This window comes from Octodon degus, unplaced genomic scaffold, assembly GCF_000260255.1.
Source record: "Octodon degus isolate 3935 unplaced genomic scaffold, OctDeg1.0 scaffold00017, whole genome shotgun sequence".
NCBI classification, from domain to species: Eukaryota; Metazoa; Chordata; class Mammalia; order Rodentia; family Octodontidae; genus Octodon; species Octodon degus.
This window is the reverse complement of record NW_004524593.1, coordinates 747,228-770,460: the sequence shown is the minus strand read 5'-3', so window position 1 is coordinate 770,460 and position 23,233 is coordinate 747,228. Positions and strand designations below refer to the sequence as shown.

At 42.0% G+C, this 23,233-nt stretch overlaps 1 protein-coding gene across 1 annotated transcript in view; it reads left to right on the top strand.

The window, feature by feature from the left end:
- Pappa2 (pappalysin 2) overlaps positions 1–22,832 on the top strand; it is a 300,191-nt gene extending 277,359 nt beyond the window's left edge. The window contains exons 22-23 of the mRNA XM_004626777.2: positions 20,139–20,237; positions 22,269–22,832. Coding sequence (XP_004626834.1) covers positions 20,139–20,237; positions 22,269–22,343 — 174 coding nt within the window. The 3' untranslated portion in view covers positions 22,344–22,832. The remainder of the gene's footprint in view (positions 1–20,138; positions 20,238–22,268) is intronic.
- The last annotated feature ends 401 nt before the right edge of the window (positions 22,833–23,233 follow it).

Genomic DNA, 23,233 nt, shown 5'->3' with positions numbered 1-23,233 from the left:
AAGAGTGCCCCGTGGTCTTCTGAGCTGCTCTCACAGCAAGTTTTCTGTAACCCAAGTGGATGGTGACATTGGCAAGTCAACTCTCGCAAGCTCTATTGTTTCGTATGTGAGGTGTGATGGAAAATTGTAGTAAGTGTGCAAATTTGGAAAATCATTACAGTGAAAGACACATTGCCATTCACTCCCCTCAAATTATTTTCCCTCCCCTTAAACGCAACTATCCAATCATCCTTTCCACTTTCTGAAGCAGTCCTAGAGGTCCTTTGGTTATGCTAGTGTGGCCGCTTCAGCACCCGGAATCAATTCAAAACATTTACTCTCATGGATATTTTGAACTTGAGGAAGAACCAGGATTCCCACTGTACCAGATCTGGTGAGTGAGGTGCATGAAGACACACTGTAGGTTTGATGAGCCTGCCTTTTTGTTAGACTGTGCTTAGCAGGGGCATTCATTGTACTTTTGATCACATGTTATAAAGACATTCATGAAAGGGAAAGAAATTCCAAAACTGCTTCAGGAAGTGGCAAGAATGATAGGATAAGTGTGTTTGAAGCAAGACAGTGGGTACTTTGAGGCAGAATAATAGCCATGTACCTTTTATTGTAGTAAAAGTAAAAATTAAAATATTATCTGTCTATCATCTATCTATCTAATATTTAATGCCAGTCAAGTTTAGCTATAAGAAATCACATAAGAGGTCTCTTTAAGACATGCCCCTCTGTTTATGTAGGTTTAGCTACAGGTATTCTGAGCTAAGGAGAACAACTCAGGGATTACAGTATTGTTCTCTCTTCTAGAAGTCATTTTACAAGCTGCAAGTATCTCATAAGTTACCAGCTAACCCCAGTTAGAGGTCCTAACAAATGGTAGTTAATCCTTGTCTTGGGTTGTCTTCACTTCAGTCTTACAAGGCCTGTCTAACACAAAGCATTACATTGACCTTTCTTATTCCTGGGTTTCACATCCGTGAACTTGACTAACCATGGACTGACAAAAACTGTGCCTGTACTGAACATGTGCAGACCTTCTTCTTGCCACAGTTCCCTAAGTAATACAGTGCACAACACTGGCATGACATTTGTGCTGTGTGAGGTATTACAAGCAAGTTGGAGATGATTAAAGTATATGGGATGATGTGTAAGGGCCATATGCAAATCCCTCACCACTTTATCTGAAGGATTTGAGCATCTGCAAAACTTGATACACATCAGGATCCTAGAACCAGTCTCTCAGGGATAGTAGAAGTGACTATACTAAGTTTTATCATTTTTTGGCCAGAGCTGAGAAAACAATTTTAGTACTATACCTCATACAATTTCTAATACTTGATATTCTCTATCCATGCTGCTGGAGATGCAATGACCTTTTGCGATTCATCTGTTCTTACAGAATCCTAGCAAATGAAGTAAGAACCACCAACCAGCCCTAATGATACTCTCCTTCAAAGTTTCTTTCCTCAGAGTCCATGGGTCATCAATCCATATTCTGACCCACAAGTTGTAAGTCAGCAAGTTTGCTTCCCTCACAAGTAACTAAAGAAAACATTTTATCAGGTATTTTGCTATTACATCAATGAGGAATATTATTGGTTTTGGCTCCTAAAACACTTCCTTTGATTTTTGCTGCTCTGTTGAAGATGTGAAATGTGTGCTTTAGTTCCTTATTGTGGTAGTATCCTAATTCTAGTAATAACCTATTAGTCAATTATTACTGCCACAAAGTCACATAACAAAGAACCTAAGAATGTCAGTGGAGTATCATGAAAAATATTTTTCAAATTGCAGTGTAGCTTCTTTGAAGCTGATATTGAAATACATGAAAAGTGTGAATAATTCAAAGTAGATCACTTAAGTCCCTCATATGCCAAACTCAAGAGATTAGGCTTTATCCTAGAGCCTCTATTAAGCCAATGTAAGAATGTAAAGAAGAAAATGTGGATTAACCAAGACAAGCCATGATAACAGATTAACAAGTTAACCCTGAAATGTATATGATTTAACATGACAAGAACATATTTCTCACTCCCATAAATTCTGGTATAACTCTAAGTCAGCTATCCATCTCTCCCATCTGACTCCTCCTTTCTCTCCGTGTGGAATCCAGGGAAACCCTAAAGTGTCACAGAAGAAATACACATAGAGGTCAGTAGTCTTTCCAGTCCCTCAGACCAAAAGTAATGCATCATTTCTGTTTACCTTCCCATTTAACAGAAAATAATCACTTAGCCACGAGCTCTTTAGAAATGAGATAGCGACACATCAAAGAGAATACAGATATTTGGTGGACATTAAGCATCTCTGTAAAAGAGAAAAGATGAAGGATTTGTCACTTAGAAAGAATTCTGGCAACAAACCTGAACTGTAGGAGGCAGAAACCAATCATCTCTTTGCTAAACCATTAAACAGCAAAACACCTACCTGCCTCACCAAACTGCAGATTCACAATGGGGAAGAAGCAAAGAGGCTGAATACAAAACTCTTTCTGCAGAGGAGTGGTGACTATTTGGCTTTTGGGAGTGATAGTCAGGAGTTGAAGACAAAGTTGCCTGGATTCAAAGTTCAGAGGGCAGTGGGTGGCAATACCATGAGCCTTCCCATCACACAGATAATTTAGTTTGCTCTGAAATCAGTTCATTTAATGCTTTGTTAGCATATATCACTTGAGCATCTGCAATGTGTACATTTGGAGATGTGGAGGAGTATGCTATGGGTGTGTGTTTTTGATGTGTGTCTGTTATTAATGTCCAGTAAAGCCAGCTTCTAGAGGTTTAATTTTCTGTTTATATCTCTGTTCTTCCAACACAATATAATTTAAGATTCAACATTAATACTTTTAGTTAAGCCATGCTCATTTTATTTTTTTTTTCTTGGTTGTTCATGTCATATTTTTTGGTAGTATTAATCCATTAAACATGGAATATTAAAGTTCAGAACTAGAACTAGTACTTTATTTTTTAATTGGAGAAACCAAGTAGTAAATGGGTTATGCATTATGTAGATATGAAAGACCCTGAAGAAATAGAAATGAAACCTACTCCCTGATGTCTTTCCCTCACTGGTTTGGAAGTTTAAAATGTTTAAGTTAATTTTCACTTCTACTGCTTATTCCCCAAGTGACCTTGAGGCATGGCCCTTTGTCTGATTTTCCCCATGAGTGGAATATGGATAATCATATTACTCTGCCTCACCAGGCAATGTGAGGACTAATTACAAATGAGATTAGGTCCAACTGAAGTCTTTCTAATGTGAGAAATATTAAGCTTGGTGTTGCATGTCTGAAATGCTGCTAGATTTGTAGAAATGGAGCTATAACTTTGGAGCACTCGTGACCTTGATGACATGGTGCCTTCTGAGGTGCCTTTGGAGCACTCGTGACCTTGATGACATGGTGCCTTCTGAGGTGCCTTTGGAGCACTCGTGACCTTGATGACATGGTGCCTCAGAGCATGGATGTGGCCTGTCAGGATGGCCATGTCCCCCTGTCCTGGTCATGCCCAGTGTGCCCACCAAGGTCAGACCTCTTCAGCATGGCTTAGCAACAGAACAAGAGGTCAATGATGTTTTTAATCCAAATGATTTTTTTAATGCAAAGATCAGTTTTCCTAATTGGCCACCTCTTGGCTCTTCCTCTTTTCAGATGGATCTCTGGGAACTGGGGGATGAGGAGTCAGTAAGATACTTCAATTGATAAATATCACATAGTGCTTATTCTTGAAGAATTAGATTTGAGTTTGTCAGTACACTGCACACTCTCATTTCTCCCCTAAATATTTGTCTTTGTGATGTGGCTCATAAAATACCAACTTGTCATAGTTTATCTTGATACTTTATCCTTATTTAGCTGCACATGCATAGTAGCTACTGACTTCCAATGTGTCCCTGATTTCCTGGGAGTAGGAAATGCAGACATTGTGTGGGGATGGTTACACTGGCTGTGAGAGCTGTCAGAGGATTCAGGGGCCCGCATGAAGGTGGGGATGAAGGATGAAATGGACAGGCCAGGGCATCTCTGACAGTCTTTGATTCAGCATTACTCTTATACCTCCCCTATCAACAGTAGAACATGTAAGGTTATGATTGAGCACTTCAGCTGGCTTTACTTAGGTGTTATGCTTGCCTCAAGGTCTTCTTTCTATTATCCTCCTGCCCCATAACAGGCTATGAAAACTGTAAGATCTATGGAGTTGCAGATCACAGTTATAAGACACAAAGAATGACAAGGTTGTCCAACAGCCCCATATTCAAAGGCAAGGAACCATGAGTTCCCAAAGTATTTGGGCTGGTGCTCAGGAGACAAACAAAAAATAGCTTCTGGGCACATAGAGTAGGTAGTAAGATTGTTGAGTGTTTACTGAGTGCACACTGAGAACAGTTATTACCATTGTTGTCTTTCCTATTTTACCGAGGGGAAAGCTGACTGACTGATAATGCAATTAACTTTCTAAAGCTTCACAGCTAACAAATATGGTATCAGGAAATGAATCCAGGCAGTCTGATTCTTAAGGAGGTAGGAATATCAAAACCAGAAGAACATTACATGTCACATGAACTAGGGAGGAGAGACTTTTAGAAAACCAAGAGGTGAATGTCCCACCTGCTGGGTGCCTCCCCAGGATTTGCAAGCATTTAAGTCAGAAGAGGAAGGGGAGGTGTGCCAGTGAACTGTGTTCAGCAGGGCTCAGAGACAAAAGAACATGTTGGGAAACAGATGCAGCTGATCAGCGGATGAGTGGATAAGATACACAGACAAGCATCCCGAAGATAAAGGGAATGTAAACAAAACACTTGAACACAGAATAGGTTCCATATGGGTGAAAGTGAGCCTGGCTGGACCAAGCAATTAACAGGGAACAGAGCAGCCAGACTGACAGCCCAGGATGGCGTGACAGTTTGAGGACGAGAACCACAATAAGCAGCCACACAAATTGAATTGTTCATAGACACAAGATCTAAAAGCGAGGCTGAGGCTAAAAGAAACAAGACTATTCACAAGAAAATATTCTAGAATAAACATGACACCTCCCTCTTGCCATTCCTCAAATCGATTCGACCTGACTATTACACAGGGAGTGATAAAATTGTCATGTTTAAATTGTGGAGAAAACCTGGCAAACACTGAGAAAGACAGAAAGTGTGCTGGGACGCTAGAATCTGTGTTTGTATGGGAAAGAGAAAGGTGTACAGCTTCTCAATGTGAACTATGACAGGGTTTGCTACTTGATTACAATCTGTGCCCTGTGACTTAGTTCTTAGCTTATGGCAAGGACTCTGTCTAGCTTATTTTTCAATGAATATGTTTCTCTCTCTCTCTCTCTCTCTCTCTCTCTCTCTCTCTCTCTCTCTCTCTCTCTTTCTTAATTTCTCTCCTCCCCTCTTTCTTTTGAAACAGGGTCTCAACCATGTAACCCAGGCTGGCTTAAAACTCATGGCAGTCCTACTGTCTCCTGAATGCTCCTGAATTATTTCTAGCTCTAATTGAGCAAATTCCCTGAGAAAAGCCTACTATGATCAGAATAAGCAAAAAAAAATGTAATAAATCTTTATATTTGTCAGTTTTATTCCCCCAATATAACCATTCACCCAGTACTGACCATCTTCCATCCTAATACCATATCTGCCTGCATCTTTCTGTACTATATTATGATCAGCCAACTAGTTTTCTCAGTTCATGTTGCTTGAAATCAACCTTTCCTTGCTCTTGGCCTCCTGAGTTCTTGCCTGAACAGTCCCAGGTCCAACAGACCAAACATAGCTTTGTCATGCCCTTCTTCTGTTAAACAAACAAAACCCTGTGGTCTTCAGGATAGGGACCAAAATATTTGGGGAGGAGATGTTGACACAGTTCCAATCTTGGATCACTAATATTCAACATAGAAAATTAGAGATACATCTTTTCTTGTTCCATCTCAAATCTTGGATGACATTTGGTCTTCCTGCTGGGACTATTCTTTCCATTTCTCCCCCTAAGTCCCACTCACCCTCACTCCTCAAAGATTGGGTCTAAGCCTGTATACTCCTTAGAGCCTTTTTAAAAGACATCGTCCCCTTTCCCCTTCTTTATGTGTGCAACTCATCTCAGTGATGCTATTAGTTACTCTAATTTCTTTAACCTGTGATTTTCCCCTAATTTGAGAGCAGTTAAGATTCTGTCTTTTGGCAGTTTGTGCTCCTAGTATCAAGGCAAAGGCCTTTTCATGCACAAGGTCTGCTGTGGTCCCCTGGATGAGAGCGAGCTACACTGAGTGTGTATTGGCTAGATCTTTGGGATTCTGCAAGTGGCCACGTGCCTGGTGTATAGCAGAAGTCTTGCTGTTCAATGTCTTATATGAAGCATTGCTCATGGGTTTCTGTAGCACTGACTTTTACTGAGACTGGATGTGGTCCCCTCATACTCATGGTTCCAGGGAGCGCCGGCATCACGTGTGCAGCACTGAGAAATGGAACGAAGGATATCAGTAAGAAACAAGCGTTATGCTGGAGGCAACCTGAGCGTGTCTGGCTGTAGCACGGCTGGCACATCAGACAGTGGCTTTATACCTTGTCCTAAGCTTTATTCTGCACCTCCCTTTTTATGTATTTGGCACAGGGTCTCACTCTGCAGCTCAGATTCATAGTGGTCCTCCTGTTTTCAGCCTCCCCAGCACTGGGATTGTAAGAGTGCACCACATTCCCTTATAGCCCCAGCCTTTGATCTTTTCATCTGTGAAATGGGCACAATAATGGTACCTTCCTTACTGGGTTAGTGTGTGTATTTATGTGAACAAACCTTGCAGTCTATAACATGAACTGCATGTAACATAAAAGGTGGCATTTTGCTTCAATATGATGGCTTCTACAGAGCAAAAATAATTTTATCTTTAGGTTTGTTAATTACCTGCAGATCTTGCAGAGCAATTGTGTGTGTGTGTGTGTGTGTGTGTGTGTGTGTGCACATGTGTGTGTGTGTATAAAATAAAAATGTGTTATATGTCATATATCTTTAATGTAATGTCATATATAATATTTCATATATGTTACTCTCTCTGCACATTTCATCTTGGTTGCATTCCTCTTATTGCTGAAACAAAATATTTGACCCCCAAAGTTAAAGAAGGAAAGGTTTATTTGGCTGACAGTTTTTACAGGAGTCAGTCCATAACCAGATGGCATCAAGTCAGGGTGGCACAGCAGACAGGCACCGCGGAGGATAAAGAGTTCATGGTGGGCAGAAGGCAGCAAGGCAAGCAAGAGACCTCAGAAGCTTGCTTCTGTGCCCGCCTTTATGTATTTGGTGCCGGGTCTCATTATGCAGCTCATATTCATAGCGATCCTTCTGTTTGCAGCCTTTCTAGCACTGGGATTGTAAGAGTGCTCCACCAGGCCAGGTCTCGGTGGCTGGCTCAGTGCACCAGGGGGCCTGGGCTGGCACAACCTGTGCTGGCAGAGAATGAATCCTGGTCCCTGTACTTGTCTAAGTAGACACTTAGTCCACTGAGTTATCTCGCTGGCCCTCTGCCCCTTTTATACTCTATTTAGGTTGCCAAAATTTGGTTGTTGCAAACTAGTGGATGGGCTAACTCAGTAGTCACACATCCTTAATCCCAGCATCACACATTCTAGATTCAGCCACCTTAAAAAACCCCAATTTATGACAGTTCGAAGCCTTAAGGGACACATCTAGACACAACCTATAATACATATTTTCCATATAGATAGATAGATAGATAGATAGATAGATAGATAGAGAGAGAGAGAAAAAACAGGTGTTGTGTCTCATGAACATTTGCAAATACTCAAAGAATATAGATATATATACCCAAATGAAATACCCTCACCCTGTGGACAGGTGGTTTTTTATTTCTTTAACAAACTCTGCGCCTGAATTCTGGAGGGAGGGACATAGCACAGGAACGAAGAGGGAGGAAGACTGAGGAAGGGGGAGAAAGAAGGGAGGAAGGAGAGAAATAGATTGGGAAATAAAAAATCTAAAACTCTCAGCAAATAGCAGGAGGGCCAAAAAAATTATTTAATCCAAACAATGAGTACTGTCATTTCCTCCCACAGTCTGCATTCCCAGTCATCTTCCATGGCAGGCCCAGATAGCCAAGCTACACCAAGCGGCCTGCCGTGTGTGTTGGGGGGGGGGGGGGGTGGGCATGTGCGCGTGTCAGGCTGTGGTAGAACATTCCAGTGGTCAGTTTAGGCTGGCCTCCACTCCTGTGAGCTGTCACTTGGCCAAGGAGCCAGGAGACAGACAGAGGGCACTGTTGGCTCCATGTCCCTGCAGGACCCCAGTCTGCCCCAGTCCTTCCTCTGGAGTCCCCTTGCTTTTCCTTCTCTTCCAGTTGCTGGTTTCTGCCTCTGGCCTGTATCTGCTTCTCATCCTTTCCTCTTCTTCTCCTCCCAAGGCTACTGAGTTCTTGAGTGGAGCTGTGACACTTGCTGCTCTAATGTGGTGGCAAGTGGCACGTCATAACTCCCGATGGAGGGCAGGCACCAGAAGCCTCGCGCCACTCAGCACACAGCCTGTAGAGCCCTGAAACTCTGCTGTTATACATTTTAGGGTTGGTGACTGCGAGACTACTGTGAGTAAGCCTGAGTGGCTGTGAGGTAACAATGAGTAGCTCTCAGGTGACCTTGTTGGGAGAGTAGGTGACAAGAGAAGGAAACAATGGGGAGGCTAGCAAGTGAGACAGGGGACGGAGACCTTACCTAGGGAAACAGACAAGAGGCACAGATAACAAAGCCCTTGGGACTTCTTAGCTTATAGAGTTGATTCTGGAGAGGATTGATTAAATAGCCTACCTAACGCCCTTTAGGCACCAGCTTTAATATGCTGATTATTGTGCTGAGGCATAGGCCTAATGGTGCTGGAGAGAACAAGGAAGGGAAATGGGAGCAACATGGGAGTACTTCCTCCCTCCTAGCCCTGTGCAGGTGAAAGCTGCCTTGCTCAGGATTGCCATCCTTGACCTTAACTAGGGAGGAGGCAGGAAAACCCCTGAAAGTGTAATTGCTACACCATTACTTCCTGAAAGAAGAAAACCAAGGGATATGTAACTGAATGGTGAAAAGGAGCCTTGCTGGCCATGACTCCGATAGGGAGGATGAGCACGCTCACCAGCCCCACAGAGTAGACGCCAGGGAGGTGTGATGTGTCTTTATTTTTTTATTTTTTAATTGGATACAGGGTTTTCCTATACAGTTCAGACTCCTAGTGACCCTCTTGTCTCAGCTTCCCCAACACTGGGATTATAGGTGTGCACTACTGTGCCCAGTTTGGGGGCCCACACGGCACTCCTGGAATCTGGGACCAGTGCAGCATGTGGTACCAGGGATCAATCTTGGGCCCTTGTGCTTGCCAGGCAGGCGCTTAGACTACTGAGCTATCTCTCCAGCTGGTGCATCTTTAATTATTGCAAGATGCCAAGCACAGGCTGTGCTGTGTTCCAGTCAGTACTCCGGAACCCCAGCACTCAGGCCACTTGGAAGCCTGCTGCTTGGTGTCACCATTGTTGCATGGTTCAAGAACACATTAGGCTGCCATGAAATCAGGCTTTAACAGTAATGCTTGCAAATTGTCAATATAAGATTTAGACTGTCCAAGAACATAGGATCAGAAAAAGGAGAAATCACATGGAGGACAGCAGTGACCTTGATGCAGCAGGAGAAGAGTGTCCTGTTGTGTTTGTGTTGGTGTTGGGTAGTTTGAGGATGTGAAGTTGGCGTTTGGTGCAGAAGGGCCAAGAAGGGGTCTTGTGAGTGATAGTGAAGGTTTTCACAAGTCAAGGTAGTGGCTTGGGAGTAGAGCACCAGGCCTTACAGATTCTGCAAAGTGTCATGTACTTTTGATAACAGTTGGGAAAGGAAATAATGTCAGCATGTGCCAAACACTGTACCTTCAGTGAGGGCTAGGGCACAGTGGCTCCCAACAAGGAGAAAATGAAAACCTAACAGGTGTGCTGGGGCTTGTGCAGGGCTCTGTGGAGAGACGCGCTTTTCTCCAATCTCTGCTCTAGAGGGGCAGGCTCCTGATGAGGCAGTTTCTTGGGTGCAGGTATGTGCAGACTCTACCAGAGCGCTCCCCTCTGATCCTCGCCGTCATTGCCTCTAACTCTGTCCACCTGTCGGGCTCATCCACCTTGAGGTGGTGAGAGTCTCTAATGTTAGGCCCACAGGAGAAGCTTGCTGGGACTGGAAGGGAGGGAAGGGTCTGTGTGACTCTGTAGCTTTGTTTACAGCTCAGTGAAAGATGCCACGAAGAGGTATTTGGGGTTAGATAGAGATTCCCTGAGAGTCTCCTTGGCCTTCTGTTTTCTTGTGGTGCATGTTGTGAAAAGGGTGTCTGTGATGGTCTGGGGTAATTCAGCGACTGAGAGATCCAGGTCCCCACGATGCTTTGGAGCATTACCCCAATTTCTGGAAGCTAGAAATACCTTTCCTTCTGCTTTTACATATCCCACATGCATTTCCTGTGTCATATGACACTACTCTATAACCCAGATTCTTCAGGTTGGGGCACAAGTGAGGGGTAGAGGCTCCTATCTGTGACTTCACCGCTAACATTTGGTTGTACCATTTTCCCGCGGGGGGCTCTAAGTACAGAACTCACTTACCAACCTGCAATGGCTCAAACAATGGTCATTCTCTAGATGCCTTCATGAAATTGTGATGTATTGGGGGCCAAGCACTGTACTACCTCTGTTGACTCATTCATCCCCTGCGACAATAGCTAAAGGTGGATACTATTCGTCTTAGTTACTTTTTACTCGTTGCTGGGACAAATACCTGACACTCAAAATGAAGGAAGGGAAGGTTTATTTAGCTCACAGTTACTGGAGGGTTCAGTCCATATTCTGCTGGCTCCCAGGCAAATAACAACAGTTCATGCGGCAGAAAACAATGAAGAGCAGAGGAGGGGCAGCAGCTGCGGCGTCCATCAAGCCTCTCTCTTGCTTCTACGCTGACTGCCAAGACAGGCACTCCACAGGGAAGATCCGAGCTCTTCCAAAGTGGTGCGGCTGCAAAGATCAAGCTCCTGGAAAGACAGACTTCTCCATGGAAGTGGGGCAGGGCAGCCGGAAGCCGGGAAGGCCGGCAGGAAGCCTTTCTCAATTCCTGGGCCCTGCCCACCTGCAGGGCTAGGCCCCCACGCTAAGAACTGCCCGAGCTGATTCAGCAAAATTGACACAATGTATCAACTAACACACTATTATTTTTATTTACTGACAAGGATGCTACTGCTTGTAGTTAAGTGATTTACTCAATTTGTAAAAAGGGGTAAGGGGCCAAGCTGGGATCTGAGAAGAGGTTTATTTCACACCTCATCTATGCCCTCAATCATCATACTCTATAGCTTGGACATTTTCCCAGAAAGGTACTCTTAAACTCTGCATACCTTGATGTAGATGAAAATTTTACAGGTGAAGGGAATCACTTCATCTTATTTTTCTTGATTTTTCTTTTTCTATCTCAATTTATTTCAATGACTTTTCTCAGCGGAGATGTTTCTGATTACTTACTGTATGACTTTGCTTTGGTCATGGTGTCAGACAAAGGTAAAAAAAGTTATAATCAGACATTTTTTTTTATTCCCCATAAATATAGTTTTGACCCTTCCGTGAATCTGATGGATTTCACAGGCAGAGGTTTGAAGCCCTCCCCAGAAACCATAAGAACGCATACATGTGGATTAGCAATTAGTGACTTAGAAAACTGCTTGCATTTGAGTCATAAAGGGTTTAGGATGGGGAATCAGGAGCCAAAGTCCTGGCAGTCCTGTGGGATAAGCTTCTGTTGCAACAGTAGCACATGACTGGCATTTCCTACCAGTCCTCACATAGTTTTTACTAAAATACCAACAAGGTCACTTATAATTCTCATGCCACAAAGACCACAGACCTAGTCTCCCTTATTCTGGAACTCTACAACTTGATTGCAGAGGTGCAAGCGCTTCTGGGACAGTCATGCCCTGCTGCCTTCTTTCTACTCTCGTTTTTAGTCTCTTTCAGGATTTAGCCCCCAGGGAATGTTTCTTCTTTTCTTAAAATCCCAAAGGTGGAACTGAGAGAATGTTGTTAAAATTTATTCAGTATTTTTAGATACTTTGTACAAGGAGAAATCTTAATATTCTTAGAATTCTAGTATTCAACTTTTCCCTACTTCCAGAAATAGAAGTGTTCCAATACTTGGTACCTAGTAGAAATGTATAAATACACACACAGGTACTTAATTTATAGATTTATACACAAATATTGGATGACTCCATTGTAAGCCATGTCTATGAGTATAATAAGAAAAACACTAGCTGCCTGTCTTAATGACTTTATTTGTCATTGAGGCAAAATACCTGACACTGACAACTGAAGGAGAGGTTTATTTTGGTTTACACTTTCAGGGCATAGCCCTGACTTGAAGGTGGGATGGCCTAGCAGAGAATCATGGAAGAAGAAAACCCACTAATTTCATGGTGGCGAGGAAGTACAGGGAGGAGGAAACCCAAGGCACACTCCAGCCATCCTTCTCTTCCAACCAGACCCAATAGCACACCCAGCTTTCAGTGTCCCACCCCCCATCTCATCGCCCTTCATAAACTCCACCTGGGAATGCATCAAGCCTTCAGGGGACATTCTGTATCTAACCCATAATGATGCCCTGAAGAGCTAGACCAGAGTCTAAGTTACATGAGTCGTAAAGAAGCATGCCTAGGAAACTTTCAAGCAGTAAAGGAATAATAAAAAAGAGGGCTCTATTCATAAATTATGCTAAGGAAATATAGTTAGCCTCTCATTTCAAAATAGGGCAATTGTATTAATTTGTTGAAAAAAATATTGTATGATGCATTAAACCAGTGGCGAGAAGACTAAACTTTATTAGATCCTGATCCTTTGATAGTACAGTCAAGATACACACATCTAGAATGCCTATATATAAGGTGTACCATAGTGACTCAGAAGCAGGAATTGCTGTATGGATCCAGGAAGTCAGATAAAATTTTCCAGAGCAGGTTGTATCTAAACAATTTGTCCTATAACCCATTTCAAGATATCTATTTTTAATTTTATACTCTCCAAGAAGATTGCAGAAAATCCCAAGTGTGACATCATTGGAAACATCCCATCCCAAGGGTTGAACCTGGAGGAGTAGAACAACAGTTTCTTCTTTTTTGCACATGACTGCAGAGAGCAGAAACCCTCTGGCTTTACTACTTCTGGCCCAGAAAGAAATGTTTCTGGGTTGCAACCATTGCTAGGACTAGAACATAGTGTTACTTCCTCCTGAAGATGCAAATCTCCAGAGAAATTCATCTCTACAAAACCCTAAGCCTCAAAGGAGCGGGAGTGCCAGGCAGCTGATTTGGAGTAAACATTGGCCCACAACTAGGAAAAGGGGAAGTGAGATGGTAGGGGGAGGAGGTCTGGGGATGCTGAGGTTATGCACATGATCTTTTCAAGTCTCTGCGTAGGATTGCTAGGTTCACTGTGTATCAGTGCACCTGTACTTAAATTCCTCTTGTGAAGACACCAAATAAAAGTTACCCTTTGTTCCCAATAAATTAGAACACTAATGAAATCACCAGACAGTCATACTATGATAAAGCAAAGATATTATCAGATTAAGAATCAAGAGATCGAGGCTCTCTTCCCAGGATGACCACTACTAGCCTTGAAAGTAAGCCAATTCACCTTTTTTTAAACCGATTTTATTATTTATAGAATGCAGGCCTTGTACAAAATAGCCTTTAAAGCTCATGTAGTCTTAAAATTGCATGTGTTTGTGGCCCATAAAAGAAAAACAAACTCTCTTCAACATACTAATTTCATTTCCCTTGGATATATATCCAGTAGTAAGGATCATATGGTAGTCCTATTTTTAATTTTTTGTGGAAACACTATACCATGTTCTTGCATTTCACCTTGTAACTGCATTCTACTCTATGTTCTTTGCAGTCTGTAGGTATGAAGTTCAGGCAGAGTAGACACAGTGGGTGTCTTAGTTACTTTTCTCATTGCTAATAAAAAATACCCAACACTGACAACTTAAGGGAAAAAAAGTTTATTTGGCTTACTGTTTGTAGAGATTTCATCCATCCTCGGCTGGCTCCAAGGCAGAGTGGCACATGGCAGATGAGCAACAGTTCTTTGCAGGGAAAACAGCAAGATCAACAAGAGAGAGACAAGACTCTGTCCCTTATATTGCATGCAGGCTACCCACTGAGGGCAGGTGTAAGCATTCACACTCTTAAATCCGAAGACTGGACCACAAATCAATCACAAACTCTAGATTTAGCACCTCTGAAAAGTCTGTCCTACGTGACTGCATGAGGCCTTAAGGGGAAATGTAGACACAAGCCATAACAACAGGTACCACAAGGCTGTTTGTATTGTTAAAACAGACTATCTGAGACTGGGTAACTTACAATAGGCAGATATGTGGAGATTCCCATTTCTGGAAGCTAGGGAGTCCAAGATCAAAGGACCAGTAACTAGCAAGGAACTGTTGATTCACCATCTCATGAGAGAAAGACAAAGGTGGTGGGGTGGGGGAGAAAATGAGAGAGGGGGTGGGGGAGGGGTGCTGGACTCTGATGGCTGCCTCCTCTCTTAAAGGCTTCACCTCTAAATATTCTTACAAAGGCAATTTCATTTGAACATGCGTTTGGAAGGGCACAAATATTCAAATCACAGCATATGGAATGAGAAAGAGAATGAAGATCAGGCAAGATGTCACCACTTATTGAAGAGTTAAACAAAAAGAGAATGAATGTACAGATTGTCTACATGGACACAGAGCTTCCTTCTTCTGTGAACACTATGGAGCCCTCTAACAAAGCCACTCTGAAAAGGGCTTCTCTGGGCCAGATACAGCCTAATTAATACAAAGAAATGGATGTCAGTCTCATTTAGATAAAGTTCATTCAGAAATTATATATATATATATATATATATATATATATATATATATTATTTGGAGTAGGGCAAAAATGTGAATAAAAACTTCTAGTGATTTAAAATATTCCTCAAAATAATAGAACATGATTTTGTTTTACACTTTACTTATAGATATGCAGTCTCTTTTTGCTGAGATCCCAATCTTCAGGTTAGCAGAGCATAGGTCTGAAATTGAACCTGCATGTCTAAAACATCACTGTGGTCTCACTATTAAAAGATCTAGAGGAAAAATGCCATAATTTGACTCAAGCAAGGGAGATGTAGTGCTATCAATCAGTCACAGTTTGTGGTACCCTCCCTGAGGGTGAGCGCTGTGATAGGCTATACAGAACCAATCTAGTGCATCCTTTTCTTCTTAGTTATCTCAGACTTTTCTCCCCGTCAGCATTATCCTCTCCTAAGCTCTTCTCTAGAGGGGATTCAGTTCTCCACAGCAGAACCAACCACTAAAAGCGGATTTCCCTCACCTGAAAAATCTGGATTAGATTGTTCTCATTGGTCTACATCTTGATCCTAGCACTGAGTTATAACGCTGAGCTAAAATTGCTTACCCTGTGCTTGCTCAAGGGTTGGAAGCGTGTTTTCATTATCCCTGGATCCCCATCTCAGTACTGGGACACATAGTCATAGGATAAAGAATGAAGAATGTTGAGTTATGGAATGAATGACTGCAACCAATAGCCAACCAAAAGAGCCACCACATCTCTTCTAGCAGAGAAGCTTAAAACAGAAAACATCGCTAGGTTAAAGAGGGCTGAGTTTGTCCTATTATAAGAAACCTTGTCCTGGGATAAAGTCATTAATATATAAAGAAGAAGGGCAGACCAAATAGCTCAGCGGATTGAAGTGACTGCAAGCAGGTGCAGGGGCCAGGGGGATTCAATCCCCCGGCCTGCCATGCCAGCCCTGTCCCCAGGGCACGCTGAAACAGCAACTGAGACTGGGTGTGGTGGTGTGTGCCTGTACTCCCAGCTCTTGGGAGGCTGTAAACAGGAGAATCACTATGAGTCTGATCAGTAGTGAGACCCTGAACACCCTGTAGACCCTGCCCGAAAATACAGGGAATATATATATGAAGTTATACTTGCACTTAGAAAGTTGTCAAAGTGGTGAGAGGTGCAGAAGGACCATCTTTCCTCTCAGTGTTCTGTCAGGCACACATAGCCCACTGTTTTACCATTTAAGCTTCCTGGAATATAGTGAACACCTCGAGGCTGGCATGGCAAGCTTTGTAACAACAAATGAGGGATCACAAAGCGCATGCATCAGCAAGCTCTCTCTCATATGCGGGTATTTACTTTATCTGTAATTCTAAGGCTTGCATTTCTATCTCAAAGATTAGTCAGAGAGATAGAGACAGAGAGAGAGAGACAGGGAGACAGAGAGACAGAAAGGCAGAGAGACAGAGACAGACAGAGACATAGATGGAGAAAGAGACAGACAGAGAGACAGAGATAGACAGAGACAGAGACAAAGAAAGAGACAGACAGAGAGACAGAGAAACAGAGACAGATAGAGAGACAGAGAGACAGACAGAGAGACAGAGAGACAGACAAAGACAGAGACGGAGAAAGAGACAGAGAGAGACAGAGACAGAGACAGACTGAGAGACAGAGAGACAGCAAGAGAGAGAGACAGAGAAAGAAACAGAGAGAGACAGAGAGAGAGAGAGAGAGAGAGAGAGAGGGGCAGAGAGAGAGAGCAAGAGCGAGAGAGCACATGCCTGTCAGAGCTCACAACAGGAGGCGCATTTAGTAAAGGGAGAGCCTTGCTTTCTCTTGTAGTGAAAATAATAAATTTCATGCTTATTACTTTGTGTTCAGTAAGTGGATAAAATGTAAACAAGCAGACATTTAAAAAGACATTTTACGCACCTACAGTATTCAAATGGCAATGGAATACCTATCTCTGACAAAACTAGACAAAAAGGGATACAAATGAAGGACCATTTTGTATCTGTATACACAGAATAATTAGGACAGATGTACAGCTGCTTTCTCAATTCGATGAGAAGAAAGATTTGTACTAATAGTGTTTGGACAGGATAGCATGTCTGCGTCTTGTACTATGAATAACCACTAAGAAGACAATATGCAATGTATTAGCTATTGAAACTGTCTCATTAATAGGTTTTGAAATTGTCTCATTGCTATCTGTTTCTCAATAAAATAAACAAATAAAATAAAAAGATGTTTTATTTTATCAAAATGGCTAATATGTCAATAAAAAGTAACCCGTAAAACAATAAGCCTCTGAATTTTAAAAATGCACTTATGTGACACACTTTTCCTCCACTGCTGTGGACTGCACAGCAGGTGTGTGCATGTGGGCATGCAACCCCCAGGGGCATGGCTTGCCTAGCATCCAAGCCCTGCACCGTCTCTTGAGGAAGCTTCCTGCACGAGGAATGTTGCCTCTGGCCTGCCACTTACAGTTGTTGAGATTCGCATATGCTACCCTATGATGAGTCTTCAGATGTTTTCGAATTTTGGATCAATTAGTTTTCCCTTTCTATTTTTACCGTTGCTACTTTCATTTCTAGCTGTCTAGCTTTCCAGGCATATGTTGCCATAGAAACTCTGTTTGTTGAGAGTGGAGCAGTTGTTTTTGGCAGGTTGTGGGAGGAGCAGTTAAGTCTAATAGGTATATTGTATATTAAATGCTTGGGTCTTTATGAAATTTTTTTTAAAAAGTAAATTCCATTCTCTACTCAGATGAACTATTAAGCCCATTTGCTAAGAAAAGAAAATGCTTCTAGAATTTATTTGAATCATTGCAGTCAAAGCCTTGTGGAACATAGTGAGGGTCTCAGAGAGACCAATCACTCATTTTTCAACATAGCTTCAGTAGTACTCCATGCTGAAGACAATGCAAAAATTTCTCATGATTCTTTACTGAACCCATTCAAAAGTGTGGGTCATTCTTGTGAGCAGTAACATAACTTTATCCTTACCCTTCTTTAAGCACATACTTACATATGTAGGAAAAGTACTTCTGGTACTCTATGGATATTTATAGACAATGACATGGAAAAGGAAAAAAAAATTAAGTTTTGCCATTGAGTGTGTCAAAGTTAGGGGAAAAATAATGGATGTAGTGTTAGATGAGTAAAATATTCTCCAAATACTTGAAGGAGGAAGGGAAGACTAGGAAAGCTTACTAGATGTTTCCGATCCTCTCTGGAAGGACTCGTGAGATGATAAGGATGTCTGGGTTGTGGTTTTCTTTCTTTCTTTCTTTCTTTCTTTCTTTCTTTCTTTCTTTCTTTCTTTCTTCTTCTTTTTTATTTTTTTTTGCATTTTAGGGAAGGGTCTGCAGGCTTTACAGGATCTCACTACTAGATTGGACTTGTAGTGATCCATCTGTTTACAGCCTCCCAAGAGCTGGGATTACAGGCACACTCCACCACATCCAGTCTCAATTGCCATCTCAGCACACCCCGGGGACAGAGCTGGCATGGCAGGTTCAGGGACTGAACCCCTGGCCCCTGAGCCTGCTTGCAGTTGTTTTAATCTGCTGAGTTATTTGGCCAGCCTCCTGGTTGTTTTGACTGCAATTATTTGACTATAATTTTGAAGCCTGGTCTTGATTGTATAGATGTTCCAAGTTCTCTAATGCCAGAGTCACTAGCTTTAACTGTGTGAAAGACTGCGGCCCACCCTACAATCTTTGTCTTTTACCCCACTCAGGCCTGTGTTGAAAACAGAATTCATTTTCACTTCCTGCCCTCAACTGATATTGCTGTACAGCTGTGCAGCAGCTGTTGAGTTCCACCCCACAAGTAGCAGCTTTTCAGTGGTTGGCAAACTGGTATACATCTGGAATGAGATGCTCAAATGACCTCAGGACCCCATAGAATATATCAAAACATTGAAGTAATAACTTGGATGAGCTTGTTCTGATGTAACTCAATTGCTGAGAATTATTTAATGTCCACTTTCTAGTTGAGTGATCTATTTTATCAAAGCACAGTGAAATAGAGAATAGTCTTCCACCTAACATTTAAAGAGGGTGGGGCCAGGAAAAGTGATTTCAACAAACAAACTGGAATGTGACCTCTGAACTGTAGAGTTCTGGGACCCCTGGAGGTTCTTTGTAAGACATTTCCAGAGGGTTTAGCTCAGAAGAGTGGGCAGCCAATGTTATTGAGTGTGTGTATTTGAGGGGTGGTGCGGATAGACCTCCCAGCATGCTGTGGGTCAGTGTTTTGCTCCACAGCTAGTTCTCTGCAGAAATGAAGAATTAGGCTCCTTCGATAATTTTTAACTACTTGTGGCTATTCCTATCACACATTCCCTTTTGGGGTGAAACACTCCATTTACTATGGTTTCTTCTGGGCCCCTTTCATATTTCAGTTCCTGTTAACTTACGGAAGAGGAGGTGGAAGTGGTTTAGCTGTATGTATCTGACTCTGTGTCTAGCTGCTGTACATCATGTAGCTGCACACATGGGAATATTTCTGTTCCAGCACTTCTGTGATCAACCCTAAGATCACTGAACTCTGGGTAGACATAACTTGAGTCTTCACTCCACACAAGGGCTACACTGCTAGGGTTTCTAAGCGCCAGTCATCAGTGCACCAGGAGAAGGGCTAAAGGCTGTGGTTTTTCAGAAACCCACAAAGCCAAGACAGATGGCACCTAACACCAAGCTCTGTGTGACCTGGCTGTGCGACTTGTCATGTCTGTGCATCCCTGTTCACACACTGATAAATTGGGGTGTTTAAAGCCAATCCTGAGAGGCAGGGAGGAGAAAACCTGTAATTCCAGCCCCATAACTCTTGAGGTAAGAGGATTACTGTGAGTTTGAGGCCAGCCTGAACTACATAGTGAGACCTTTACTCAATTAAAAAAAAAAGATTTCAATCTTAACTAGTACATAGTTTATTTTCTGATAGACAATAGAATTTTAATTATGTGAAATACTATAATCTGTGTACTATAAAAATTTCTTATTGAGAGAAGCCAAAAAAATTGATGAAGGCATTTGATGACTCATCCTGACCCTTAGCATAGGCCAGGATCAGGTGCTAAGGCAAAATTTGACAATCCAAGTGGCTTTATCTTAAGATTTTCAACTTCTTGTGAACATCTCCTATCCCTTGGATTTTGTGAATGGGTGGTAGAGTGTGAGTGGATGGCAGTGGGTGAGAGGGATAAATAGGACGAAGCATGGAGAAGCTGTCCACTGACTCCAGCCCCCTTACAGCCTTTCCAGGCAGATGGTTGGTGTGACACCATTAACAACCGCGCCTACTGCAACTATGATGGAGGAGACTGCTGCTCTTCCACACTCTCCTCCAAAAAGGTAAGTGAGGGAGCTGGGGAAAGGGGAGAGCCAGTAGCTCCAGGAACTAAGGCAGGCTCTTGATTATTGCTCCTTCTTGGGGTCTCATACTTGTTTCTTACGCAAAGCTCAGAGAGAATGGAGAAGTATAATTGGAGATTGTAAAGTACCAGGATTAAGGGTATTGGTGTGTAGCACAGCTTCTTAGGAAATGCTAGTTTTCTAAATTGTCAATCTACCAGAAAATCAGTGACTTTTTTTCTACTGAAAGCCTCATACCTGCTTAAGGTGGTCCAAAAAACTTGTAATTAGCCACAAAAATAATAGTCTAGCCCTCAAAGATTCTAGGTTACCAATGAAATGCTATTCAGTTATTATTCATCCTCATAATTAAATAGTCTTAAAAATAATTAAATAAATATATTGTAGGCATATTTTGCATGGCTGTCAAAAGCCACCTGGAGCACTCCTTGGACTATGTCCTGAGCAGTAATCCTTTTCTTGATGTTTTATATCCCTATCATCCTGGCTCTATTAATTTAGTAGATAGGCTCAAGTTGAGTCTGTAAAATTGAATAGGTTAAAGTTGTGTAATATTATGGGTGAAAATCCAAGTACTCAAAGATACTTGAAGTTAGTTGGCCAATTTGATGAATCAAAAGTAGGCAGATGTTATTTCCTTCCCTGTAGAGGTCCCCACAACAAAACTCTATCTACCATGATCACTTAGATTAGAACCTGAATACTACATCTCTTTCTTGCTAACAGTTACTGATCATTCACTCTTGCTTGGCTTTATTCTCACCACTTTCATAACTTAACTTACTTAATTCAGTGCACCTAGGAGTTCATCATATTATTGAATTTGGCAATGTTTAGCTCTAAAAAAAAAAAAACAATAAATCTCCCAAAAAAGAGAAACAGTTCAAGAGCTTGGACCACAGGTCAGAAATCAGGCCAGCTAGTTTCTGGTCTTGCTTGTAAAACTAAGTCATCAAGAAAACCATGTCTGCAAAAGGACACATGATCACTTGGGAAGAAAGCAAGCAATTGTCTTCCTATCTTGTACTCAAAACTTGAGGTTCGGCTTTAGTGACTGTCAATGCCTGTGGTCAATGTACATAAGAATCAAGACTGGAAAGGACTTTGCTACTCTGTTAATGACTGAATCACATTTTACTTCATATGTGTAAATATGCTGGGAGATTTTCCCAAACAACCCCACCCATTCACCAACCCACCAAGCCTCTCCCTTCTTCCCTTCTTACTTGGAACAGTACTGTATGTGATAGGCCTGTTTATTTTTAGCTTGTCATTTTGTCACATCCAAAACGTAGAATCTTTGTCACATTTATATCATTTTCCAATATGGGAATTTCTCCTTGATGTTAGATATGAACACATGAAAATTAGTGCTTATTTTAGAAGAAATATAAGTGAGACGATAGCAACTTTTGCTAGACCTTCTCTGGCATGGGAGAGGGATAGCTACACAGAAGAAAGGTAAGACAGCTACAAACAATGGATGAGAGATGCATTATCTTACCAATCTAAAAACCTAACCCTACTATCCTAAGAACAGGGGGAGTGGGAGTACAAATCTGTGCTATAGGGTCTTGGCTTTTATGTAGTACTGTCATTATCCTGGATTAAATTACTTAAACGTTGGCCTTTCCTATACTGGGAAATGTTTGGAGCAGGAATTTCATAAAGATATTAACAGCAACAGAAATAATGACAGTCAAAGTATCCCTAACAGTAGTTTTGGGTGTCTGGCAAAATACAAATGTCTTACATCTATCAGTTTACTTAAACCACACAAACACTCTCCAGGGGCAATTGATCTTGTCTTTCTCATTCTGTTTACAAAGAAAGTGGAGCAAGAAGGTTCCTCTTGCCCCAAGTGACAAGGTATGTAAGTAAGAGTGCCCAGTGCTAACTTCAAATCTAAGATAATCCCACCCTTCCTCTGGGACCAAGTGAAAATTGGTTGAAAATGATCAAGCTTCTGGCTAAAACTGGGTTATTTCAACTTCTCTTCCATTCCTGTAGGTGACTCCGTTTGCTGCTGACTGTGACCAGGACGAATGCACCTGCCTAGACCCCAAGGCAGAAGAAAATCAGTAACTGTGGGGCCGGGCTCCTCCCTCACCTGCCCTGGAGGCAGTCAGAGAGAGAAGTTTCCGTGGAAGGAGGCAAAGGGTGAAGAAGGAAGAAAGGGTGTGAAATGAAGGAAGCAGAGGTGTGAAGGATCTTTCAGAAATGCAAGAGTATATTTTTATAGGTGCCAACCAACGCATCCAGTAGCTCATGTGGGGAAGAACAATAGGCAAAGTTTCTTTAATGTGGCAATTGATTAACACAGGAAGGAGAGATGTGATAGAAAATCAAGGACCCTCTTTCCCCACCTATATACTACTTGGCCCCACCCTAGCTCTTGCGCTACCCCCTACTCTGTACTTTGTCAGCTACTCAGCCTCGCCCATTGTGCAAACCATTATCAACATACTAGAAGAGAAGTTGCCAGGGACACTCTGTTAATAACCATTTCAAATGGATTGTCTTCTTTCTGGGCTTGTTGACTAAATCTGGCCCTTCCCCTTTCTTTTATGTAGTCTCTCTTAAATAATGAGGTTAGTTATTAATTCTTTATAAGTATTTAAACATAATTATATAAATATATTATATATTATATTTTTGGCTGTTTACTAAGCTAAAACTTATCCATTGTTCCACACGTGCTGCTGTGAAGTTCATGTCCTAAATGGATGCTGAGGCTTTGAGAACAGAAAGCCAAGTTCTGCCATCTCTCTGTGAATAGAGACTGGCAGATTGAATGGAGAAGGAGCCAGGAAGAGATGAGGTGGAATTATGGATGTTAACATGTCAGCCAGTTATTTCTATGACTTGGGGGCCAGGACCACTTGAAGGAGATGGCAATTGGGATGGTGATACCAAGAAATAGAAGGTTGGGTGTTGGTACCCATGGCTGATGGGTTCGGAAGAGTTAGAAAATG